We start from the raw sequence: 25,175 nt of genomic DNA on the forward strand, positions 1-25,175 counted from the left end.
TCATACGGAATAAAATGAATCTGGTGTTATCATTTATATAACTCGTGATTATGAGAACGCCCACGGTGTACAATTGGTTAAGACAAATGTTGAATTCATATGTAATACAATCTGATTTAGCAAATAGTATTTGTTTATTGTCCTTGTGGAATTTTCCATATATTAAATGCGAATGATATCAACAGTACAGTTGTAACGCAATGTCCTTTGAGTGGTGATTAGTTTATTTATTGTTTATGTTAATTATAGTTATAATAATCTTGTATCAAAATAATTGATGTAAGGACAATCGGTTAAAATGTACGAACTTGTTCGTAAACCTTATTCGACTTGATATTGATAACTGGTTTTTTTCTTCATTTTATTGATCCCGGAGTAATACTAATCAATAGAGACATTAGTGACCATAACTATACTTACTTTACACAGGTCGAGAACTCTAGATTTTCTGACGTCAGAATATATTTGCATACTAATTTCCGCAACACAAGGCCAATGATTGTTGTGAAAACTGACCAATCGACTCAGTGAACTACAGTGCATTGTGGGCTACTACGAGTTTACTATCACTTGAAAACTCGTGAAATTAGTGGAAAAGGTGAAAAGTAATATAGTGTCTGTGATTCCCCAAATAAATTTTTTTGTTCTGCGAAGATGTTTATTGAAATATAACACAATCTTCAATTTGCATGCTCAGATTACAAATTTATTGTTTACGGGCTTCACAATTCGACTTTCTTTGTCGCCTGTAATTGTAGTTTGTTCCATAGTTATGCATTGTACCTGAGCACTAATTTCACGTCGTGAAACAGTGAAATTTTAGATGAAGTGACCACTCTTCAGTATGTAAATGTTTTGAGCTCTTTAGACATGTATAATGTCATTTAAAAACATTTCTGCCTCTAAAAACAAGAAAACTAAAAACACGTCTATCAGTACTGGATGGTGTAAGTTTTTTATCAGAACCTGAACTATCAGTAAGAACATCATAATATTCAGTATGTTAAAGTAAGTGTTATAAAAGTGGGTAGGAATTGTGCTTGATATTCGAGTGATGAAGACATAATCTTTCAATCAGTTTACAGCCGATTGCAGGTTAGGTAAACTGCCATCCTTTAAGAGTATACAAGTCCGATTATAGCCAATTTACATGTCTGTAAGTCTAGACTAATTCGAAAGGAGGGTAGTATACCTTACATAATAACGACTTTACGGTTCAGCTAACAAGCAAGCTAACAAAGGATTCTACCTTTCTTTATTCACTCAATGAAATCGGCTGTTATCGAGGTCAGGAGCTGGCATGTAAGTAACTGCTAGTAGTCCTTTGTTAATTTATGTATTATTGTCATATTTTTTAGTTTCTTTTGTTACCTATTCTGACTCGGACTTCTCTTTAGACGAGTTTAAATGTGCATATTGCTGTGTGTTTGTTTTTACTACATTGGATAGGAGAGGGTTGAGATCTTCAAAAACATGTTCAACCTCACTGCATGTTAGCGCCTGTCCTAAGTAAGGAGCCTCTGGCCTTTGTTAGTCTTGTATTATTTTTTATTCTCTCAGTCACAAGAATGCTGAGAAACTCGAAGAGGTTTAAACGTACAATATTAGACTATCAAAGAGGAATGATAATTCAATGAATTTGTTTTGGAGGTCGAATTGAATGAATTACTTGAAATAAATATAAACGTCCATGAATCTTGCAAAATACATGTATTAACGCATACATTGTTAAAAGTGATTGAATCTAGCATTACAAAAAGATAGAAGTTATTATGCAATAACATGATGTAATGATAAAATCTTGTTTAATTCTATCCGCCGAATAAGAAAATGAGACAAATAAAAGCTCTACAAATGAATGAAAATTTTTTGAAATTGAAAAAAATGAGCGAAAAATGTTAAAAAAAAAAATAAACCATCTTGAGCAACAAATAGTAAAGTATACATATGAAAACTATATTGAAACAATAATTATCTACTGATGAAACTCCGCCATTGCAAAACCATTTTGAATATTCATATGAATAAAAAAAAAAGTTAATATTCTTTAAAAAAATATATATGTTCAATTACTTGCTAGGAAGGAAACACACAAAAAAAACGTGCCAGACTTATTTGATAATATTTTAGTCAGAAATTACCGTAACCTTAGAATAAGATAAAGATGTTATGATAATTTTAGATCCAAATAAAGCCGATTGGCCAGATTAAGACACTAAATTATACACGGGAGGTAAAAAAAACTCTGCTTCACAAAATTATTAATAAGAATGTTTAAAAACACTAAATTATTTTATTGGATAATTCCTACCGTGGCAGAACCAAACAGTTACCATTTACGAAGTATTAAAAATAAATCACTTCCTATAAACTATTTATTATGCGATAAATATTCACTGTTTTACAAGAGGTTAAGAAATAAATGTAGTGCGCTTATCATGGATCTGTATAATGGAAACACGTACTAAGCAAAACGAAAAGTGTCAAATTGAATATGGATACATGAAAACACTAAACATTGTTTCCTCTCATGTGAAAAATATATGGCCCAAAGAAATACCTTATTTTTTTTTGATAATTATATTTTTTAAATATACCTACTGATATGACAAGGTAATAGCATGTATAGTACAAACTTAAAAACATTTACTGAATGTTATCAGCGGTACAAACACATCATTCGTAAATAAAGCTCAACATGCATACTTCTTATACGTTCTGGTATTTCACATCTAATCATTTATGGCAATATTCTGTATAAAGCACAAAAATCTCAGTATTCACCTCAGAAGCTAACAAAACCTTTAAATAGACTTATTAAGAAGGAATATAGTTACGATACTGTTGTCAAGTCATTAAAGATTGCATATTTTGGCTTTATTATTGATTCACTTATATGATCTTTGCATCGGAACTAAACACATTCATTTAAAAACTAGTTGTTGGTATGACACGGGCACGGGTTATGTTCTTCTCATATATGTTTTGATGGTATGAAACTAAACCCCTAACGAGAGGGATTGTGCTTGATATTCATAAGATGGAGACATAATCTTTCAATCAATTTATGTGAGGTCTGGAGCTGTCATGTCAGTTAACTGCTAGTAGTCTGTTGCTATTTATGTTTTATTCCGATTGCAAATCGACTTCTCCCTTTCTTAGGGGGGGGGGGGGTTATTTATTGGTTTTGTCTGAATATATGCAATTTATGCAAACAAAACCACTTGAATCATTAGTTTTAACGTTCTTAACATGTATTGATGTATTGTTTTCCTTCTGACAATACACTTTCCACGAAGCGGTAAAATATACAAAAGTGGCATTCAACCTTTTAACATTATTCTCCACATATTTACAAGATGCACTAGCCTTTTCGACACATCAGCAAACTAAGACATAACTTAATTTCTATTCTTTCAAACGAGGTCTATATTTTTGAATTTATAAATATACATCTACGTTCATTTTCTATATACAGATTACTCTATCTATGTCTTACATTATACTTTTTTATTAAAAGGCTAACTCCTAAATAAACTGATTCTTGTCGATAAGTTGACTTTTAGCATTGCACAGAACATGTCTTCTTTGACTGTCTGTGATGTTAAAATACTAAATCCTTGGGATGTGTTTAAGTTGATCTAATACTATGATACATGTTTTTTTTTACTAATAATTGTCTTTGCTTTTTATTAGCTTTCAGTACCTGTTTGTACTCTCAAATAAGAATCTCGTATAAACTTGTCCTGTTTATACTAATTTGTAATGCTTTTTTATATATTTCTAATGATTACTTATTTAGCTAATTCTCGTCTCTACTTTTTAATATATACCAGTATTTGGTATGAGAATAATTTTGTCACTCCTCTTCTCATACTATGAACAACAAGATTATTTATTCGGTAAAGAATATTTCCGTATTCCATTTCTCGGTAGCCTTTTGGTACTATAAATGCTATAAACTGCTTCAGCAATTCCATTTGTAAACCTTTCGTCCATGTTATGGATAACATTTTGCTTCAATGGAAGAGCCACTCGATAATTTGAAATTAGTAAGACTCTTTTTGATTTTAAAAAAAATTGTCCTGTCCCTTTAGTCGTACATGCACCAAAGCACAACAAGAACTACAAAATTGAAGGTCAACACTTTAAATTAGAAATAAATTTGCTTGACAATTTATAGGACGTAGTATGTTTATACTTCAACTTTCAGTATCAGCTTAATATCTTCTTAGACATGTACAATTATATCGCATTTATGATAATTTACAAATAATTTCCTGATATATCTCATCTTATATTGTTTTTTTTCAATTCAAGAAGATAGTAATACTATACATTCTTGCATCTTAATGTCAAGCGTTTGATCTTTTAATAATCGGTTATCAAAATAATGTTATTCAAACAGGAAGCAATATTTCGAAAAACCAATGAAACAATCATCAAAAGACGACTACAAAACAGCGTGATAAAACACTCAAATAAGGAAGTTTTATATATATATATATATATATATATATATATATATATATATATATATATATATATATATATATATATATATATATATAGCCTTCGAATGAAGGATAACAACAACTTCTTCAATCATTTAATAGTTTTTCCACGTGGTCTATCACCCAAAATTATTTCAATTATTTGTTCTTTTTATATATATTTAAAAAGTTGAAGGTATCTGTGAAAAGGTATTTGAATGGCCGACTGGTTTAATTTTGGAGGAAACATTTATGGATAATAGGAAATAGTATATTTTATTGCAAAATGTAATGTTTAATACGTTTACTTGTGATGATAAACAGTATCTAATATATTGGGGGTTTGTTACTTTCTTTAATGTTAGAGAAATAATGATTTCATAGTTTGGTCCAGTTTTGTCAAATAAGCAACGAAAAATCGGTAATGAATGCTTTGCTTACAAGTGAATAATTCTACCTCATTAATTCCGGATTCTTGTAAACCCTTATTGAATACCTTAGATAGAGATGGGTTACGCATGAAGTAGATATGCTCAGCTTTTGAAAAGAAAAGGATGTCAACATTGAAAATGAAACAAAGGCTATTTGACTAAGTGATTCGATCTATACATAAACGCATTTCATAACAAGTAAAAAAAAACGTTGCTTAACATATGTTTTAAACCTATAATAATTATATCATAATAAAAATGGTCTTTTGAAAAATCTCATTGCAATTAATTTGCTGTTACTTGTTTAGAGCTTTTTTCTGTAACGAAAAAAGGAAGGTATGTTAGATACACTTCCTGGAAATGTTAAGATATGATTGAAGCTTTAAATTTTCTCCTGGACAACATAATTGCCGTATTTGGCGCAATTTTTTTGGAATTTTGGGTCCTCAATGCTCTTCAACTTTATACTTGCTTGGCTTCTAACTATTTTGATTTGAGTGTTATTGATGAGTCTTATGCAGACGAAACGCGCGTCTGGCGTATTAAATTATAACCCTGGTACCTGATAACTTTGTATGCGTACGTTTCGGAAATAGAGTGTATCGGTAAATAGGTTTTCCTAAGGGCACTAACTGCGTCACTCCGATAGCAGATTTATTCCTGTATAACTTTAAATATAAGGTAATGAACAAACTCAGACATGTCATCGTTACATTTGGTTAATACATTCAACAACACATTTATGAAATTTTTTCGTTACGTTATCCAGAGTTCTCTTAATATACTATAGGAATTTAGTTTATATAATTCAAACATAAACATCGGTACAACGTTGTCTTTTTTCTAGATTTAGACATTGCAAACTCTATACTAAAATTTACGACAAAAGAGACGATTTTTCATTCCCTATTTTAATTTTCCCATTTTAGACGGCGATGAACCTTTTGCTCCATCACACGGTGTATATTATTCCAAACTTGTTCGGTATGCCCGTGTGTGTAGTGATGTCATAGTTTGTTACGAAAGTAACTTATGTACCACTTATGAATTATTGATTAAGGGATTTCGTTCTTATAAATTATCTTAAACATTTACTAAATTTTTTTCATAGACACCAATTTTTGATTACAAAACTTAAAACAAATTCGGTATTTCACATCCTAATTTTTACAGTAATATTGTACTTAAAACGCAGATATCACTCTGTGGTCCGTGCGTGCATCATGTGTTAACTATTCAACAACCTTATAAGTAAAGTTATATTACCAATGTTGTAATAAGATCTTTGAATATAGTTTACATAAAAACACATATCGATTTGTCATCCGCAGGATAAACATCAAAATTTGTATTCTTTTCAAACGAGGTCTATATTTTGGGGTGTATTGATATACATCTACGTTCATTTTATATATCCAGATTACTCTATCTGTGTTTTACATTATACTAATTTATTAAAATGTTTACTCCTAAATAAACTGCTGCCTTTCGAGACCTTTACTTTTAGCATTGCACAAGGCATGTCTTCTTTGGCTGTCAAAGACGTTAAAATACTAAATTCCTGTGATGTTTTTAGTTGATTTTAGTCTATGATGCTTGATTTTTGTCTATTAATAGATTTTGCTTTTTACTAGCCTTCAAAAACTGTATTCCCAAATAGTACGTTCGTGTTAATTTGTCCTGTAAATACAAATAATTATTGTAATGCTATTTTTTTATATAAAATAATTGCTTATTTAGCTTTAATTCTCGTTTCCCTTTATTCAATATATACCAGTGTTTGGTATGACTTCTGTTATCGTACTATGTACAACAAGATTATTTATTCTGTAAAGAATATTTTCGTATTCCATTCTCTATATCTTACAATATGTATTTTTTTTTTCATTACCTGTGTACATGTACATTATTTATTTGGAGGCATTTTGGTTGTCTTTCTTATACTGTTAAACATCTCATTTCTTATTTAATTGATTTTGAATATTCATCGTGTCATATATCAAATTAATTTAATCAGTGTATCTTCACTTGCTTGTGTTAATATGTCTGCAATTGAGTAAGCAATTCCAATTGCTTTTGATAGTATGTCTCTCTATGCTGTGATGTTACACTATTGTTTCAGGTTAGGGTGAAGGCTGGTACCCATTTAAACGTTTAACCTCGATTGAGTGTATGCTTCTACTATAAGCAAGGAATCTTATGTTCAGTTGTTGTCGTTGGTCGAAGTGTTCCTTTAAATAGTTTTTTAAAGCATTTAAATTTGGCAAAACTTCTTGTAGTTTTGTTCGGTAAATATAGTATTCTGAAAGTAGATCTTATTTTGAAAAAAAATCCAATTTAACATTTTCGTAGATACCGAATAGAATAATCAAAATACGTAAAGACAGTTCAATATTTGTCATTTCAAAAATCCAGATGTTCAGTACATTACAGAGACTGGCGACCCTCGGACAGCTCCAAACTAAATGTTCTATGGTCTTTGGTCCTTCTTTACAAAATGTACATATGTTGCAGCTATTTATTTTCATCTTGTAAAGTAGTGAATTAGTTCCCAACATTGTATGGATAATTCTATATTGGAACAAGCAAAGCTTAGTGCTTTTAGTATATTTTGTACACGAAGTGTTTATTTTTTTCCAGTTAATACCAGTCATATTAAGATGGTTCTCCCATTTTTCCTTTGCAGCAAAAGTTATATATTTCTCATTCAATACTTTGTACATGTCTTCTGAACCTTTTTTGATTCAAAAAAGAAATTCCAGCATTTGCCCAGTTTTATAGTAGACTGTTGAACCACCAATTTTAATGTGTTCTACCTCCAATAAGGATACGATAGAATTTCATCAATACATCTTGGTTTTCTAATTTGATTAAGGGTTTTTCAAGCTTCAAACACCTCTTGCCAAAATTTATTTGATGACCTTTAAATAGGCCCAATATAACTCAGTTTAATAAAATGTTTTTGCTCCACAATAGAGACTTATCTCACCTACTTTGAATTCGAATTATACAGCCGTCTTACCCATGTAAGTTTCAGTTCCTGTATAAATGCTTTTAAATTTATTATCCCAGATAAAAGCATACATTTTTTTGTTGAATAACGTAACATATTCTCATCTGGACTATATATATAGCTAGGGATAGATAGAAACAGATGATTTAATTAAGATATGACCAGAGTTTTCAAATGGTAATCTTTATAAAGGGGGTGAGATACTGTTTTGACCATTTTTTAAAGTGTTGTCTATATTATCTAAAACTGGCCTATAATTTAAATTAATCATTCTATTTAGGTCGACTAAAAAGGAATTCCAAGCAGCTTAAATGTGCTGGAGCCCCATTTCAATCCCCACTTTTCACAAATTTGGCTATGTTGTTTTGTTACCTATCCAAATAACACTTTTTTTTTCTATATTAATCTTAATTTCCGAGATTTCAGCATACAATGAATTGCTATTAATTTATATTCTGTACAAAAGCTTACCATTTAACCGTAAATACTCCATAGGATAAAAACTTTCAGAAACAAAACAAAATCCCCGTATGTCTTATCTTATAGAGTGGAATACTTTCAGAGCCTTTCTTCATGAATTCCGCTGTAAACATTGATCCAAAAACAGGCGAGGCAAGTTTCACTACAGACTTAGTTAAGTGTATTTCGCTACTCTCTAGTATAAATACCACGGCTTGGAAATACTTTTTTTCTACTTTTCTACAGTTTTGATACTTATTCATTGTTACTGCGGTCTAACTTTGATAGAGTGAAATTATAATTTCAAAGTATGTAAAAATCTTTCAAATATTTAAAGAAACGTTATCATTAGATCTGACACACTACCATAATAACTGTATTTGCTTTGATAAATGTACTGAATTTAGATAAACACATTTAATATTGAACATGGGAAATGAAATGATGCTAGCCGCGGTTTTTAAATAATTTAAATGCTGATACATTATAGTGCATATTTATTGTTAACTATTCAGCTAATTTAACGACACATGAATTTGATGTTGCTTTACTTGCTCATTGATTAAAAGAGAAACATTTATATGTTCATGTTGATGTCATGCAAATGGTTTTTGAGATAAACATTATTCAGAATGAAAATTATATATTTCAAACTTTTTTTTAGTTTTTTGGCTCTGTGCTTTGAACAAACTTTCAATGTGAGATTGTTGGTGCTGTCAAAAATACTGCTACTGTTTTTCACAATTGAGTAGTGTCTAAATTCATTCAAATATCTAAGAGTTATTGATTAAAAATTATTTAACATAATGATCGATACTGTATACAAATCAGCTGTTATGAATACGTTACACACAATATCATAACGGTTGATACTTCAAACAACCTATGTCGACAAAACAAACACCAGTCAAAATCGTGACATAAAACACTATCGTGATCTCCCGATATCTAAACTTCTTTTGTTTTCATTAAACATCCGTCAACATGGTCAATACGGCATGCAAAATAACTATGAAAAATGTAATATAAATACATAGTAAATGGGCATGATGGGCTGCAAGTAAGAAATGTTTTTGTTGTTTTGCGCTGTGGGAAACAAAATAATTACGTCGACTAAATGTAATATGTTAAATATCATAGTTGTTTGTTGTTGAGGAATTAGAGTCCATGGTTTCAAATACATTGGCACTCATACCACATCTTCCTATATCTAATAAGTCAGAAACAACGTGAATTAATTAGAAAATGTTACATACGGACATTTTTCTGATGTATAACAAAATTAGTGGTTTCTTTGGTTATTTTAGTTAATTACTAATCCGCTTATATATTATGCTTTATCACTTGACAAACTTGACCAACAACACTTTATAATGGTTACTCGAAAGGTTTTACGCGTGGAGAATGGTCTTAAATGATTATCTGCGTGCCACCCAAGTTTTTGAAAGTTCATTAAGCAACTTTATAATCTATACTCTTTTTTTATATTGATGACTCATCAGAAGTGTTCTCCATTCTAATTGATATGATAATGCAATCCCCTTGTAACAACTTTATTGGTAAACATTATCGGTTAAAACCCAAGTTATAATATAGGGCTTCCAATTTTAATTGTCGGAATTCACAAATATTGGATTAATACAGTATAATCGATTAAAAAACACAATCTACCCCAAAACTCTGTTTCAGAAAGACTTTTTACAAATTGGAATCATACAAGTAAGGAAAAAACTCCAAGTTTAAAATACTTCATGTGTATGACGTCATGTTTCGCAAGAGGATTACTGATTATGCGTCAAAAATATTTAACATTTTTTGTTCCTTTTATTCATTCAAATCCCTTATGTACAGTTTGTTTTCTGTAATGCATTACTCTTTGAATAATAGTTATAGTTGAATAGTTGAATGTCCCTTTGGTATCCTTCGTCTACTTTTTTGACGCCGTCAGTTGGACTTGACGGTGGCAATCATCCGTTTTACTGTCCCCTTTAAGTGTTGTAAAATAAACTGCATTTTCAAATTGACAGCGGCTTATCTTTAACAACAATATTATCATTCCCCAAATTTGCATGACCATCGGTACGAATTTATCGAGGGTGCCTTTTACTTACAATGCACATATCGATATCTTTATCTGAAATAACGTGTAGACATGATCCAATTGTAATTGACTTTCCCCCGTGGACCATTATAATCAGCAAGTTTATCAGACAAAAGACAATAAATCAGGACATGTTCGCAGAGGTAGCCTTACTATACACCTCTAACAACCTTTTTTTTTATTTCATTTGTCTGACTCATTTTCTCCTGTAACTGCGTAAAGGGGAGGCAAAAATTATCAAAGAGATATCTTCAAATCGGTAAGTCGAAAAAGCGCTGACAATGCCATGGTAAAAATAGTTCTAACAAAAAAACAGCATAAACACTGGAGAGTAATCAACAATTTTCTTACCAAAATTTATATTTCCCATTAAACAACAAGCTGCCTGTCCAAATAACTTGACCATAATGATTATCTAGCTTATTATATATTTTACGCAAAATTTAAAAAAATATTAAAGTACCTCATATCCGTACATTTTTATCATACAATTGATTTAAGAATTGTGTTTTGATTCCTTTTATTGGTTATCATTGTGAACAAATAAGCGCATATTTCAAAAGAGTTTTTTTCATGCTTCATTTTCTAAATTTGTCTGTGGGTGCCACTTCTGGATAGTTCTCCATTCTTTTCAATCATCTCTCATATCTATTCATAAATTAGAAAATGAAATATAAATGTAACACTTATAGGAAGGGTAAACACACAAATTATCTTGTTTTAGAAAGTATATATACTCATCATAGATACAAGGACTTCAATGTCTACAAAATACGAATCAGTGACGCTCGAAGCAAAACATTGAAAAGTCAAATACAGTGCGAAGAGTAAAACAACTTTCATTTATTCCGTTTCTTATCTACACGATTGTCTCAGTGTGTATACCCTGTGTGGTTTTGTATTATTGATATAAGAAATAAATGTAATTACAAGGTTTTTTCATCATCAGTCATCAGACGCTTGTTATCAAAGAAATAAGATGTTTAAAAGTACATCAATCTGTTTTTATGTGATGATATTGCGTATTTGCATGTTGTTTAATTGCATATTTCTTTCAAATTCAACAGCTGAAAAAGGTAGTTTCACATTGCCTTCAAATTAATTGACAGCATTTACATCCTAAAGTGTAAGATTTTCGATTGTGTTTTTTTTAAATGCAACTGTCAATCAAAATCAGTCCATTGTAAGAAAAAAAAAGTCATTTTGGTATTTAATAGAGACTGATACCTTTTTTTGCAACATCAAAGACAAGATTTGAACTTTTATTCATTGTCATGTTTAAATCTTTAAGACATTTATATATTTGTCAGAATAGCTTACTGCAGTAGTTATAAGGCCGTCTAATCGAGCAATAGCTGGGTAAGATCTAAACTTTCAGCTTTAGCAGGTAAAAGTTGGAAAGACACATACTTTTGATTCTTATCGACTAATTTTTCTCCTTACCCTTATATGTCGCGCACATAGTTGAAAAAAAGGGTTATACCAGTTTTCTGAATTTAAAAAACCTGAAAAAAACAAACAACTCCTATATTGGTATAGGGGTGTTATAGCATAAACGACTCTCTTTAATATGGACTATGCTTATTCCATAGAAACACTTACCAAAAGGAATGTGTATCATTTCATTTCGGAGTCATTTGTCTTTGGCGTTGTCGATTGGACATATTCTGTAAATTCAACAGATACCTGTCAAAGAAAGCAAAATCATGTTGATCGGTTATTTACATGTAGATACAAGTCTGTACTCTTCATTTCAACTAGTTTTTAAAGATATGGAAGTGAGTAAAATGCTAAAAAAATCGTAAGGAGACAGATAATTGAATAACCTTAACAAGGATTCATATATTAGATCATTGGTTATCTATTGTTATCTAAATATGGAATCGCCTGTACTATTCATCCCATCTAGTTTGTAATGATATGGATGTGAAATTAAATGCTAAAGAAAAACGAATCATAAAGAGAAAGAAACTTGAATAACATCAACAAGGTCTCATATTTTAGACCATAGGTTATAAATATGGAACTATTGCAATGACAAGTGTTTGTCTTCAGTAAGTCATCTCTGATTTAAAATTAGAAAACACTATCAAGTTTTTTAATTAAAAATAAGTTAAAAGTAATTATAATCTGCATACCAAAAGGACTGTTGTGAGGTAGCTTTTCTTTATAAACGTCGTGGATATACCTAGGTTCCGAGTGATAGTAAAATTATGCTGATTCAGTTGTCGAAAATGTCTGCCAGAAATGCTACATCTGTTAAAAAACCTTTCAACACATCTTTATTACACACACAAAAAATGATTAAAATGATACATAATAATGACAATTTAGTTATTTATTTGGTACACACAGACGTACTCATTTTGTACCGGTTTGTTGTGACCCCTTTTATGCTTCGTAATATATATGTATTTTGATACTTTTAAATGTTTGGCCTCCACTGGACACTATGTAAATACAATTCATGTGTGTTTTATTTTTCGTTTCAGCGACACTGGTTAGTGGTATGTTAAGACAACGCATGTCATGCGAACCAAACTATAAACCTTGCATTCTTTGATGAATGTTTGTTTCAGAAATATCAGATGTAGTGCGCACTTAAATTTGTACAAATATATCATTATTAGGTGAAAAATGTCATCAATTGGGATTTTTTTCGGACAAAATACGTAGTGTTGTTTTTGGTTCATTAATAAATAATCCTGTGTTATTTTGGACTAGCTTTTGCTAGTGTTTGTTGAATTAATGAATCAATAAAACTGAAAAGTAAGTAAATAAACATAGAAAAATATACCAATAGGAATAGCTGATTGTTTTTACATAAAAAATATAAATAACATCTCAACATTATAATTCTAATGCAACACATTGTGCGACAATGCAATACAATTGGCAACAAAGATAAAGGTATGCGCATGCATAAACTGTATACAATCGAGCACGGAGTGTTGGTAGAAGCATTTTAGATAGCAAAGCAAAGTTATAATAAAATAAATATCAACAGTTTGTATTCATATAAAAATAGTTTACATCTAGCAACCAACAACACTACAGTAAACCAATGAATGCGATCTCACTTTATACATTAAAGCGTGAAGACTAAAGTAAGATTTACTATTTAAACCGAATTTTTTTTCTTCATGTTAAAATAAATTGCAGTTTACTAAGACAATATAAGGTAAAGCGTGTATTTGTTCCCCAAAACAGTAGATATTAATAAAAAAAATATTTTCTAATTAGGTATAATCATGATAATGGAGAAAAAAAACAGGTAAAATAACTTTATGGTTTATATTGACTTCTACAATTCTGAACATACTGAACAGTGAAGATCATAAATTGTGTTTGTTGTTCTAAGTGAAATGACTGTACAATAAATGTTGTCAAAGATGTAATATTTCCGCTTGAGTCTAGGCTACAGATTGAAAAGAATCGACGAATGTCCTAAGACAGGAGCTTATGTTTAAGTGGTTAACGCTTTTTCGTGTGGTTCATAAGTGTTTCTCTTTTCTCGTTGGTCTGTTTGATTAGCTCGTTGGTTTTTCTGTTTGAATTGTTTTATACTAGTAATGTTGGAGTCCCGTGTAGCTTGTTGTTATGTTAGAGCCAATACTCCGTGTCGAAGCTCCTCATTTGACCCGTAATTGTTTACGTTTAATACATTGTTACTCTGATGAAGGGTTGGCTCAAAAGCACTCATACCATATATTTTTTATTTATATAAATTACTTCATCTGTTTTGCTGATGATAAACCAAACCTTTTGTACAGTTATTATCTGTAGAGCCGTTTATACCAAGACACATGTACCTAGAGCCACCAGTCCAAACACAAGTTTTAGTATTTTTACATGGTTTTGGAATACGTTCGCACGGATTGGTCAAAACATCTGAAAAGTTTATGGAGGTAAATAAAACTTTCAAATAAAATGCACTAAAAACAGGGTAGAGTTGAATAAACTAAATCTGTCGGTTAATTGGAAATACATATGAAAATTGAGTTGTACAAATTTGAACACTTGCAGAAATAATTTCGTTTTAATTTCTGTGCGTTTATATGGCGACAAAAAAGCTGGTTAATCTGAACAAAATTCAACATTTTACACAAATATATCAAATCACTGTTTTACTCTGCAAACAAACACGTATCTTCATGGAATTTTCTGAGCGTAAGATCTATAAAATATTTCTAAATGAACACAAGACGTTAGCAGTATATATTGTGTATCAAAACTCAATTCAAATAATGCAATCAATTTGAAAAAAAAACAAATCGGATAATTGTCAGAAAGTCAAGCCCTGCAACGAAGTATCAAAAGAGAAATGTATATTCTATGCAGGCATGTTAGTATTGTGTTACACACCAAATGAACGTCAACACTTGAAACATTTAAATCCAAGTATTATCAATGTTATTTCAATTGATCCGGCGGAGCTTACGTTTTAATTTGCATAAGTACAGTCTATTTGAAGGTGTGCGTAATAAGGATGATTGCTGTTATAATTATTATAGAATTCTTATCACCTATCAGTGTCACCAAACACATATACAAAAGAACAGAGTGTATGATATGGGACAAATAACTTGATACTTAATTGGATGGACTGGTATTAAATAGGCGAACTTCTTAAACCCCGCCCAGTCACGTGACAAATTAAGTTTGAGGTTAATATGTCTATTATGGGTTCCAAGTATATTTATTTTCCCTTTCGCTTGCTTATACACTTATCAAACTTCGATTTTGATGGTACAGGTTTATATAGTGTATGTACGTTGACATAGTGTGCTTCACAATGACCGTATTGACCAGTTTCCGATTGTCTTCCATTATTTAAAAAGAAACTTACCGATGCAAATCTGTGATGTTATATTACTGTATCCTTCACCTAATAAGTCTGAATAACTGGGCATCATAAGTACATAACTTTCATTTGTTGCTATTTTATTGAGTGTGTCCTTGTTCACACCACTTCCAACACCTATTGCATAAACAAGAACTCCAAGCTGATGAAGTAAACTAGATGCATTTTTAATAGGAGATTGACCATCCGTAAAAAGCATTAAGATTTTGAGCGTGCAGCTTCGGGCTCCATTAACGCTTTGAAACATATCCCTTTTGGCGAATGTCAACGCCATTTCAAAGTCTTCGCTACCTGACGCAAAGTTTATATTGTCTATTTCAGATTTAATGCTGGCTTTACTGTGACAACAACTGAAATAAAATCCATCACCAATCAGCTGATGGAATGCAAATACACTTATTTTCATAGCATTGTTTCCAATTTCAAAATCGTTCACAAATTTCTTGACCATGTCAAGATTAATTTTGAAGTTAGTCTGACTAACACTCCCTGATTCGTCAATTAAAAATCCAATATCCGCTGGCTGATTGGAACACACTGAAAATTAGAGTCTGGCTGTTCAATGCAAGTGATACATAAGTAGGTATACACATGAAGTGCAAAATCAAATTATAATGAGAAATTAAAAAAGATCAAAACCGGAGTTTATTACAATATCTGTTCTCGAATATTTTACACATGGAAATGATTTTGTTTTTCGATTCATACTTAAAGATAAAATGGTGTAAATGTAAGTAACCTAAAGCAAAGATATCTTGAGAAGAATAATAGGATTATTTACATGCCTGAGAAGTAGATTTTGCATAACATATATGAGATATTAAGAATACTGATTTTATCAGCACGAATATCGAACAAATCCGCTAGGGCGAACTGACATTCGAGCTGATTAAGTCAGTTTAAAAAATGCTATTATTTTTTATCGGCTATTTGTCTTAACTGTATTTATTGACAATATGAAGTAAAATAAAGGTACTTTAATGCGTACAACATATTGTGATAGTTCTTTATTATAATAATAATTGTCTACACAACATGCCAAGTCCATACAAGCAGTATATGATTTCAAAATATCTAAAACCGTCTGAAGCATACCAATGGGTCTTAAATTACAGCGAGAAAATCCCGCACCCGGAGGCATGCTTCAACTATCCCTTTAACAAATAAAATGTACTAGTTCAGTGAAAATGGACGTTATACTGAACTCCAAAATATATGAAATAAATTTAACTTAAAAATCCTGCCAGACTAACAAAGGTCAGAATACATACCTTCTACGTCTTCAATTGCCTGAATTCCAGAAAGAAGAAGTGGAAGAAGACCACACAGTATCATCATTCTTATAAACCTTGCTGGAATTAAAAACGACATATTTGTAATTATATTGCTATGGATTATGATCACAGAATGTGAAATACAATACATCAAGTCTGAAACAGCCAATAAACATTATTTTTTTTTAAATTCGTTTCTATGAATTTGACCCATATTTTGACTATTTTATTTATTGTGTCTGTTTAGTTAACGCATCAATGTAAATATAACGGAATTTGATGAGACTGTCATCTTATCATCAATTTATTTTAAAAAAAAAACATGTGTGAGTATTTGCCATTACTTCTGTAAAGGTTTAACTAATTGAAAGCAGAGCTTCTCCCACTCGTAGCAGGACGACTTTTAATTTCCGAAATGATGATTTATCTCAAGCTTTGTTTCGTAAAAGGCTAAACATAGAACATATGTAACGTTTATACTAGCGATGTCAACTAGTATTAGGATATTCGAGTATCAGTCGGTAGTACCCAGTATCGATTACCAATATGATACTCGACTAATCGGTTTACTGTTAGAATGTTGTTGCTTTCTGAAGTTTAAAAAATATATCGAAAGCCCGTCCCGGGAAATTAAAATACGATTCGAATGTTAATGTTTACTTGTCATTAAAAATTCCTCCAAACAGAAGTACGTGTAGGACATAGGAAAAAGAGCATTTTTCAATGGTTGACACTTTAAGCTTATCTTAGTTACTCTCCCACCTCTGTACCGTCAGATCATCTATGTTCAGCAGCAAAACTGACAAAACATGAGAAATTGCTATGTCCCGGAAAAAAATGACACGATACATTTTTAGATAAGAACAAATTTGTTGCAACCTGTATCAACCCTCAGAAATGATTGACATCAGAAAGTTATAATCATCGGCCCTTTGTTTCATCATTAAACATATGTAAGGTTCCCAAATACTATTTTTTTAATATTGTTTTACCTATTACATAATTAGTACATATAATAAATGAGCTATTAGTAATGATATAACATTCCGTGGACCGGTAGATAATACTAGTTTATAATTTTGAGGGTTTGACAATCATAAAACAACGAAATGCAATACATGAAATGGTCATAAGTTTTGATTTCCATTTAATAATTGTTTTACCGAGCGAGTACTTGAGTATTGCACGGTAAATCCAACGAGTAATCGATAAGTAAATCTTTACCGAAATATTGTCCATAGTTTATAGCATGACATAGTATGACGATTAGCTTCGGTGATTGGCTGCAACACCTGGGTATTGAACATCAAAGTGTTTATTGTTACCCCTGTCAGATATTCTTGTTTGCTAAAAAGGGTATTGCACTAAATAACTGTCTACTTGTAAGGAGCCATAATAAAGCATTGATAGGTTTTAATATCAATGACCTCTTCCTCTTGTTTGATATAAATTCGACATGATCAAGTTCTTTTTTTTTTATTTCCACCTTTTTATTTCATTTTTCTCTGTGGTCTTGTCAGAAATAGAAGTGCATTATTCATATACTTCTTGAGCCATATACAATATTATATGTTGTAATATCTAAATTTGTATTTGTAAGAAAAATCAGGGTTAATCGATACTGTTTTCCTGATGTATACATACAATTTTGAATATCGTTGTATTTAGATACACTGATAATAGGAACTATTCAACGCTTACGAACACTTTTATTCTTGTTAACACAACTAAATTCACTAATTACAAATGAACATCTGCTATGTCCCGATGGATTTACATTTCACTGTACCTTCATTGATTACGCTTCTTGCATCTTAAATATATATCAAAAGTATAACTTACCTGCAGTTTAAATCGAATAAGACTTGTTAGATCTGTGACTCTTATTTTTTTCAGAATTTCTTTTACTAAATACTAAATACGGAAGTAATGTATTTAAAAAAATACATTACTTCCGTATTTAGTATTTAGTAAAAGAAATTCTATTACGTATCTTTTTATGGTTATACCTAATCGCCGTCAAGTACATGTAAAAACATTTTAAAGATTTGTCGATAGTATTTGTTTCATACGAGTATAGAAAAATACACTTATTTTTCATGTCAAGGTCTTTTTAAGCCGACTTACATCGTTTTAAAGGAATCTGTTTATGTATAAACGGGAGCAATTCCCTTAAACAATATAAAAGTCTAAATGACTTAAATGATATTTTTGGGTGTGACTTGGTCAAGTTTATACACCAATAAATTCTTTTAAAACGCGTTTAATCTTTATAATTATCCACAATTGAATATGTTAATTTCCCCAATTGCGACCTCTATCACACGTAAATTGTACAATTGTGTCATGGAATTGGCTTGGCTCATGAATAATCATTTTAGTTAACACAAAAGAAATCCTAAATGATTAAAACTTGAACAACAAAAATATCACACTATTATTCAAATGAATGTTTTGTGTTTATTTTAAAATTCAACGATGAACGTAAAGTGCAAGTAAATATCATAAGGATGTTTGCTTGTCATGTTTTGGGATTTTTTACAGATTTTCGGAATCCTCTGGTTTCATCCATTTGAATAGATTATAATGATATATGTGGTATGACCTAAAAACTACTGTATAACCTTACCTGCTTTTTGAGCTAAATTTAAAAGTAACTGAGTAATGACGTGTTGTAAAATTAATAATCAACAATATGTGTTTTAAGATATTATATAGTATATCTGCTTACACAACTAACAGGCAGGTTCATTCATGAACATACACGATACAATATTTAAACATATATTTTCTGAGAACTGATGATAACTAGAGATAATTGGAATGATGACTTTTCCACTGCAAGATTTAAATATTCGTTAAACTTTCGGTTTTCTTTTAAATTTTTATCGTGCTTATTAACTGCATAACTGTTACAAAACACAGTAAAGCAAAATGACGTTGATACGATTTCAATGATACACTTCGTGTCAATGAAGCCGTAAAATAAACTATCAAACGGAAAAGTTTAACTGTGTGCATTTTCCAATATAATTTTAATAAGAAATTGTTTCAGGTCAGTAGTAAAATGTACTTATAGATTTCATAAAAATTCATTAGTAGTTACCAACATTTGTAACATATGCATTACTGAAGTGCCTGAAAAGTAAAAGAACAATCCAGAATTGATTGCATGGAAAACATTTGATAAAGTGTTAGAAAGTATTTGAACTGGTGTTTACAATGTTTAAAATTATTATTTTTCCTTGAATGCTTGTCACGTTTCATATTAATAATCAGGGGCTAATTATCTTATTCAATAGTTGTAATATCAGTTTTTTAGTTTACTTTTAATTCAGATAAGATTACGACCAAATTTCCTTTCCAAGTTAATTATTTATCATACAAAAAAGGATGTGGTATGACTAACAAGAAAAACTATGACGCGGAATAAGGGTCATAAACATCGAATTTAGCATATGCTTAAATGATTTTAGCATAAGCTATATTATAATTTAGCATATGCTAAAATGATTTTAGCATAAGCTAAATTCATTTTAGCATAAGCTAAATTCATTTTAGCATAAGCTGAATTCATTTTTGCATAAGCTAAAATCAATTTAGCATATGCTGAATTGTTTAGCTTATACATAAATCTTGGCGCGGAATCAAGGTCATAAATATTAAAATTCAGCTTATGCTTAAATGATTTAAGCTTATGTTAAAATGATTTTAGCTTATGCTAAAATGATTTTAGCTTATGCTTAAATGAATTTAGCTTATGTTAAAATGAATTTAGCTTATGCTAAAATGTTTTTAGCTTATGCTAAAATGTTTTAGCTTATGCTAAAATGAATTCAGCTTATGCTTAATTAATTGTTTTATCCAATCAAATCTCGCTTTCTTAACTACTTTATACTTTTCTCTGGTAAAAATGAATAACCATTTTTCTCAAATAAATAAATGTTTTTCTTAATGTAAATACATATATAAAAAGGGAGACTGTGGCCCGCTGCCATCCCGCTAAATCCGTCTCTGCTACCAATAAAGCCGACTTTAAAAATTTAGGTCTCGCATGTTGGAAAATTTATTTTAAAATTCATGACACGTGTTTGTTGTTTAAATAAGGTTCTATGTGTAATTGTGTATATATTGTATTCGATCTTTTAACCCTTAACAGTGCTATAGATATACAATGTGTACATTTGGTACCGATTGCATAAATGAAAATTTCACTACTGTGTGGGGTTAAAAGGTCGAATACAATGTATACATTAAAATAGATGACAAGTTGAGATTGGTACAAATGATGTTTTTTAATCTTGTACTATGATTTTGCACTATCAGAAATACAGGTCAATTTTTATATGCAGCACAATCCCATTTGTAGTTTTCGAGTACTTTGTTTTTGATCGTTCTTAACTTGTGCCAATATATATAACTGATACCTTAATCTAACATTTAGAGATATTATATGCCTGTGAGGCCAAGTAAATTTTCAGCTCAATTGCATTTGTAGTTTTAGATCGAGTTATGCTGTTTTCAATTAAAGCATTCCCAATTGTTTAGCGATATAGGGGGCGGGGGCTTGGTAAATCGAGTTAAATTCAATTCGAATTAAATGTACATTAGACATTGACTGAAAACCAAATGCCAAATATGATGTGGTGAGCTTCCCCGCATTTTATGACTTTCATCTAGACTTATGTTATGTTAGCAATTATAGGCAACCATACGGCCTTCCATAATGACAAAAACCCACACCAAATGGCTATAATTTTTTTTTACAAAACATCCAAATTAAGTCGACAGACATGGACCATCGACAACCACGGAACTATAGGCTCATAACTTGGGACAGGCACATACAATATGCATGCAAATAGAGCGTTCAACCCATCCGTGAACTTGTCCTTGTTCAAGGTGCTTTGAAATACCCAAGACATATGTTTATGACACAGACATGTTTTACTGCAATACAATGTAGGATTAATTACTTACACGTGTCATATTTAAGGGAATAATTTTTTTTCGACCTATGTGATGTATCATGATTTGGTGGTATTACACCTGAAGAAGACATTATTGTTGATAAAATGAATGTGACTTTTTTCCTTTGTAATAATGGTTATTTCAAGCATTTCTGTCAAGTTTTGTCATAATCAGTTCAATAGTTTGAAAAAAAATCTAGTATAATGAAAGACGACATCTACAACGATTCGAGCAAAATTTCTTCGACAAACCAAGCCGCATCAAGATAGATTATAGTGTAGACAAATAAAGGATCAAAGTTAATGTTTATCTCATCTGCCTACAAACAGCTGAATATGATAAACACGATGATTTAAGGAAGATAGATACCACTAATGAACCTCTTTGTCTCGTTTATAAGGTCATTTTGGTCAATTTATTACTATAATTTTCTAAAAGTTTCAACTTTTCAGGTCAATAAATAAAAATGATGGGATAACTTTCATTCATTTATGATAGAATTGTTATAAGAAATGAGTAATTGAAGTATTTTAGCAGAATGAACAATCCATATAAAAGTTTACTGTCTCCAAGTAGGTTTCAATAAGTCCTTACGTAAAAATTTAATTTACGCCGCGTTCCACAGAGGGACATTAAAGGGTTCTCTTTCAGTGAATAATATGTTGTTACAACATTCATAATAATTTTATTTACTTATAACTATATATTCATTAAAGTATTTTCTATGAAAATGTTCTGTTCGAGGGTATCACCAGCCCTGTAACCAGTACCAGTACTTCGGTACTGGCATGAAAATACGGATTTTTTGTGTTTTGTGTTTTGTGTTTAAAATTTGCTGTAACAAAATGATAGAAATTATTATAAATTAAGGAATGTATCTCCCTCATGCAAAGCTCTGATTCCTTTCACGGATTTGGCTATACGTTTTGGACCTTTTGGATTATAGCTCATCATCTTTTATATATGAGCTTTGGATTTCAAATATTTTGACCACGAGCATCACTGAAGAGACATGTATTGTCGAAATGCAAATCTGCTGCAGGAAAATTGGAACCGTTAATGTTGTTAATTCTATCATAGCAGAATATAAAAAATAAGGAGAAACAGCCCCCCTCCCAATCCCTACCCACCCCTAAAAAAACGGTTACACGCCATTAGTCCGACAGCCCATTGGTCCGAAAACCCATTAGTCCGGCAACCCAATAGTCCGACAACCCATTGCTGTCTGTATTATTACGTTTAAATATGGAATAATATATTTTAAGAAATAACTCCGTATATATAACATAAGGCTGAGGTAGTTCGGATACTTTCAATACACTCAATACGAAATCTGTATATAGAATAGAACAGAGAATATTTGCCAAATTAAAGGGTATATAAACAGCATATAAATCAAGAACAACCAGTGATGGTCCGTGCTACTGATGATGCTCCCGCACAAATATATACTTCGTTGTTGAGTTGTGAATCTGAAAAAGCCTCACACCGTATAGCTGACTTAAATAAACCTTGAAAAATCATTGTAATGTAGTTCCTACGAAAAATGTAACGAAAATTTTCAACTTGGCTGTCATGCGAAAAGTGTTCGGTAAACAGGAATTTGTTGAGTAATAAATATGAAAACGTATCACACGATATAGCCGACTTCAATAAACCTTTCAGAAATCCTTTTAATGTCGTTCATGAAAAAGATGCAACGAAAATATTCATGGGACGGACGTACGAACTGACGGACTGGCTGACTGACGAGTGGACGGTTGAATGGACGGACAGACAGAGGTAAAACAGTATATTCCCACTTTTGCGAAGCGGCGGTATAATGACTGGGTCAACATTAAGACTTTACAATACTAATATCATAGTTATAATATGATATAATTATCTTTATAACACCGTAAGCCTCAGTCACAATCGAAGCCAAAACAAAATAGAAAAAAACCAAACTAGCACATTGATATCAAATAACAGTCAGTATCAAACCATGTACTACATAATTCAAAAGAACTAACAATATAATCATCGTTTTTTTTTTCATATAATAGTACTTTTCTTGTGTTTGCATCGAAGATCTATCATACTTATATAACTTTTCAAAGTTCAGACATGTGCTAGACTGAATATGCTGAAAGAGTTCCTCCCTCAAATTTTGATGATGCGAGCATTCGATTGAAAAATGACGCTCATCCTCAATTTTATCAGCTGTACTATACGATTTTTTGAATATCTGACATTTTCAATTCCTAATGTAATGGGTGAGCACCGATTCTTAATTAACAAATGAACTTCCTTTCTTAAAATCAATGATATCGAAATATTTTTCTCCTTGAAAACAATCTTTAAATGAAAAATAAGTGTCAAGTTTGCCACAAAACACATAATGTAGTAAGTTTTTACAATTAGACAATTTGAGAAAGACACAAACAGGACAAGAATGTCACACATTGTCTTAGATTTCTTACTAGTTGCTATTGGCTTTTATACTGCACTCATTCTATTTCAGCAGTCAAAATACGTTGACTGTATATTTCTATGTCATAAACAGTCACCGACCCGATATCACTTATCCTCATGAATATTTTTAAAAATAGAAGTTGCCGAAATGTTCATGTCCTTCATATTTGTTTTTCGTAATAAGTTTTGTTGTAAATCATCAGTCCTGCACTTCCTTCAACCATTATAAAAGAGACATATTTTTTTAGATTTTGAAATAAGCTCGGGATATAAAATTTGGTATCACTACAAATGAATTAAGTGTCATCTCTCAGACTATGTCTTATCGATCTCTATAGGAAGTGATGTGTACTGTCTCCGTATTTCGTGGATTATCATTCCCGAACATGATACTGTATTCATAATTCAATTCAATTCAATTCAAATCTTTATTGCCATAAAACTACATATTTATAGTATGTGACACAACATAACAAAATGAAAATAAAAAATAACAAAAACATCATTAATATACACAATAAAAGTAAATATCTTAAGAGTCCCCTGTCCTCAGTTCAATAGACTGTTTCAAAAAGGATCCTAGCTTATTTACCTGAATGTGTGAATTTGGGTTGAGTATATATGTTATTTTATCTATGTCATTTAAATTTATAAAGTGGATATTCTCATTTATCAAAAAATCAAAATAACCTTTTCTATTATTATGGTTTCTATTACAATATAAAAAGAAATGAATTTCATCTTCAATTTGTTTACAGTTTTTTGCTTAATCTTTCTTCTTTTTGGTATTTTAAGGTATCTTCCCTTTTTTATTAATAAAGTATGGTCACTTAATCTAAATTAGGTTATCAGTTTTCTGAATTCAAGTTTTGAGCAAGTTAAATATTTTTCTTCTGTATTATTTATTTTTTACATGTTTATAAATAGTGAATTTGCTGGTATCCTTTATATCTGATAGTTTATCATTTACTAGTTGTTCATAAAAATGCTTCAATTTTAATTTTATTTGTTCTCTTATATTTTTAGTTATCTTTTGTGAGGAATATGTTTTCAAAGTGTCCAAATCCATACCAGTTTTTTCTACTTGGAATTGCTAATCTTTTCTGAGCACATAT

The 25,175-nt window shown here is 30.7% G+C and overlaps 1 protein-coding gene and 1 long non-coding RNA gene across 2 annotated transcripts; both read right to left on the bottom strand.

The window, feature by feature from the left end:
* Positions 1-10,924: 10,924 nt before the first annotated feature.
* Positions 10,925-13,433, bottom strand: LOC139495618 (uncharacterized). The gene is made up of 3 exons (XR_011657407.1): positions 12,636-13,433; positions 12,100-12,183; positions 10,925-11,145 (listed from the first exon to the last, which is right to left on the bottom strand). It is a non-coding gene; the product is annotated as an uncharacterized lncRNA (long non-coding RNA).
* Positions 13,434-14,205: 772 nt separating this feature from the next.
* Positions 14,206-18,579, bottom strand: LOC139495615 (von Willebrand factor A domain-containing protein 2-like). Its single transcript, XM_071283904.1, has 4 exons — positions 18,478-18,579; positions 16,633-16,713; positions 15,347-15,898; positions 14,206-14,388 (listed from the first exon to the last, which is right to left on the bottom strand). The coding sequence occupies exons 2-4, from the start codon at positions 16,697-16,699 to the stop codon at positions 14,231-14,233; spliced, it is 777 nt and encodes a 258-aa protein (XP_071140005.1). The 5' UTR covers positions 16,700-16,713; positions 18,478-18,579; the 3' UTR covers positions 14,206-14,230.
* Positions 18,580-25,175: the final 6,596 nt, after the last annotated feature.

Source organism: Mytilus edulis, chromosome 11, assembly GCF_963676685.1.
Source record: "Mytilus edulis chromosome 11, xbMytEdul2.2, whole genome shotgun sequence".
NCBI lineage: Eukaryota > Metazoa > Mollusca > Bivalvia > Mytilida > Mytilidae > Mytilus > Mytilus edulis.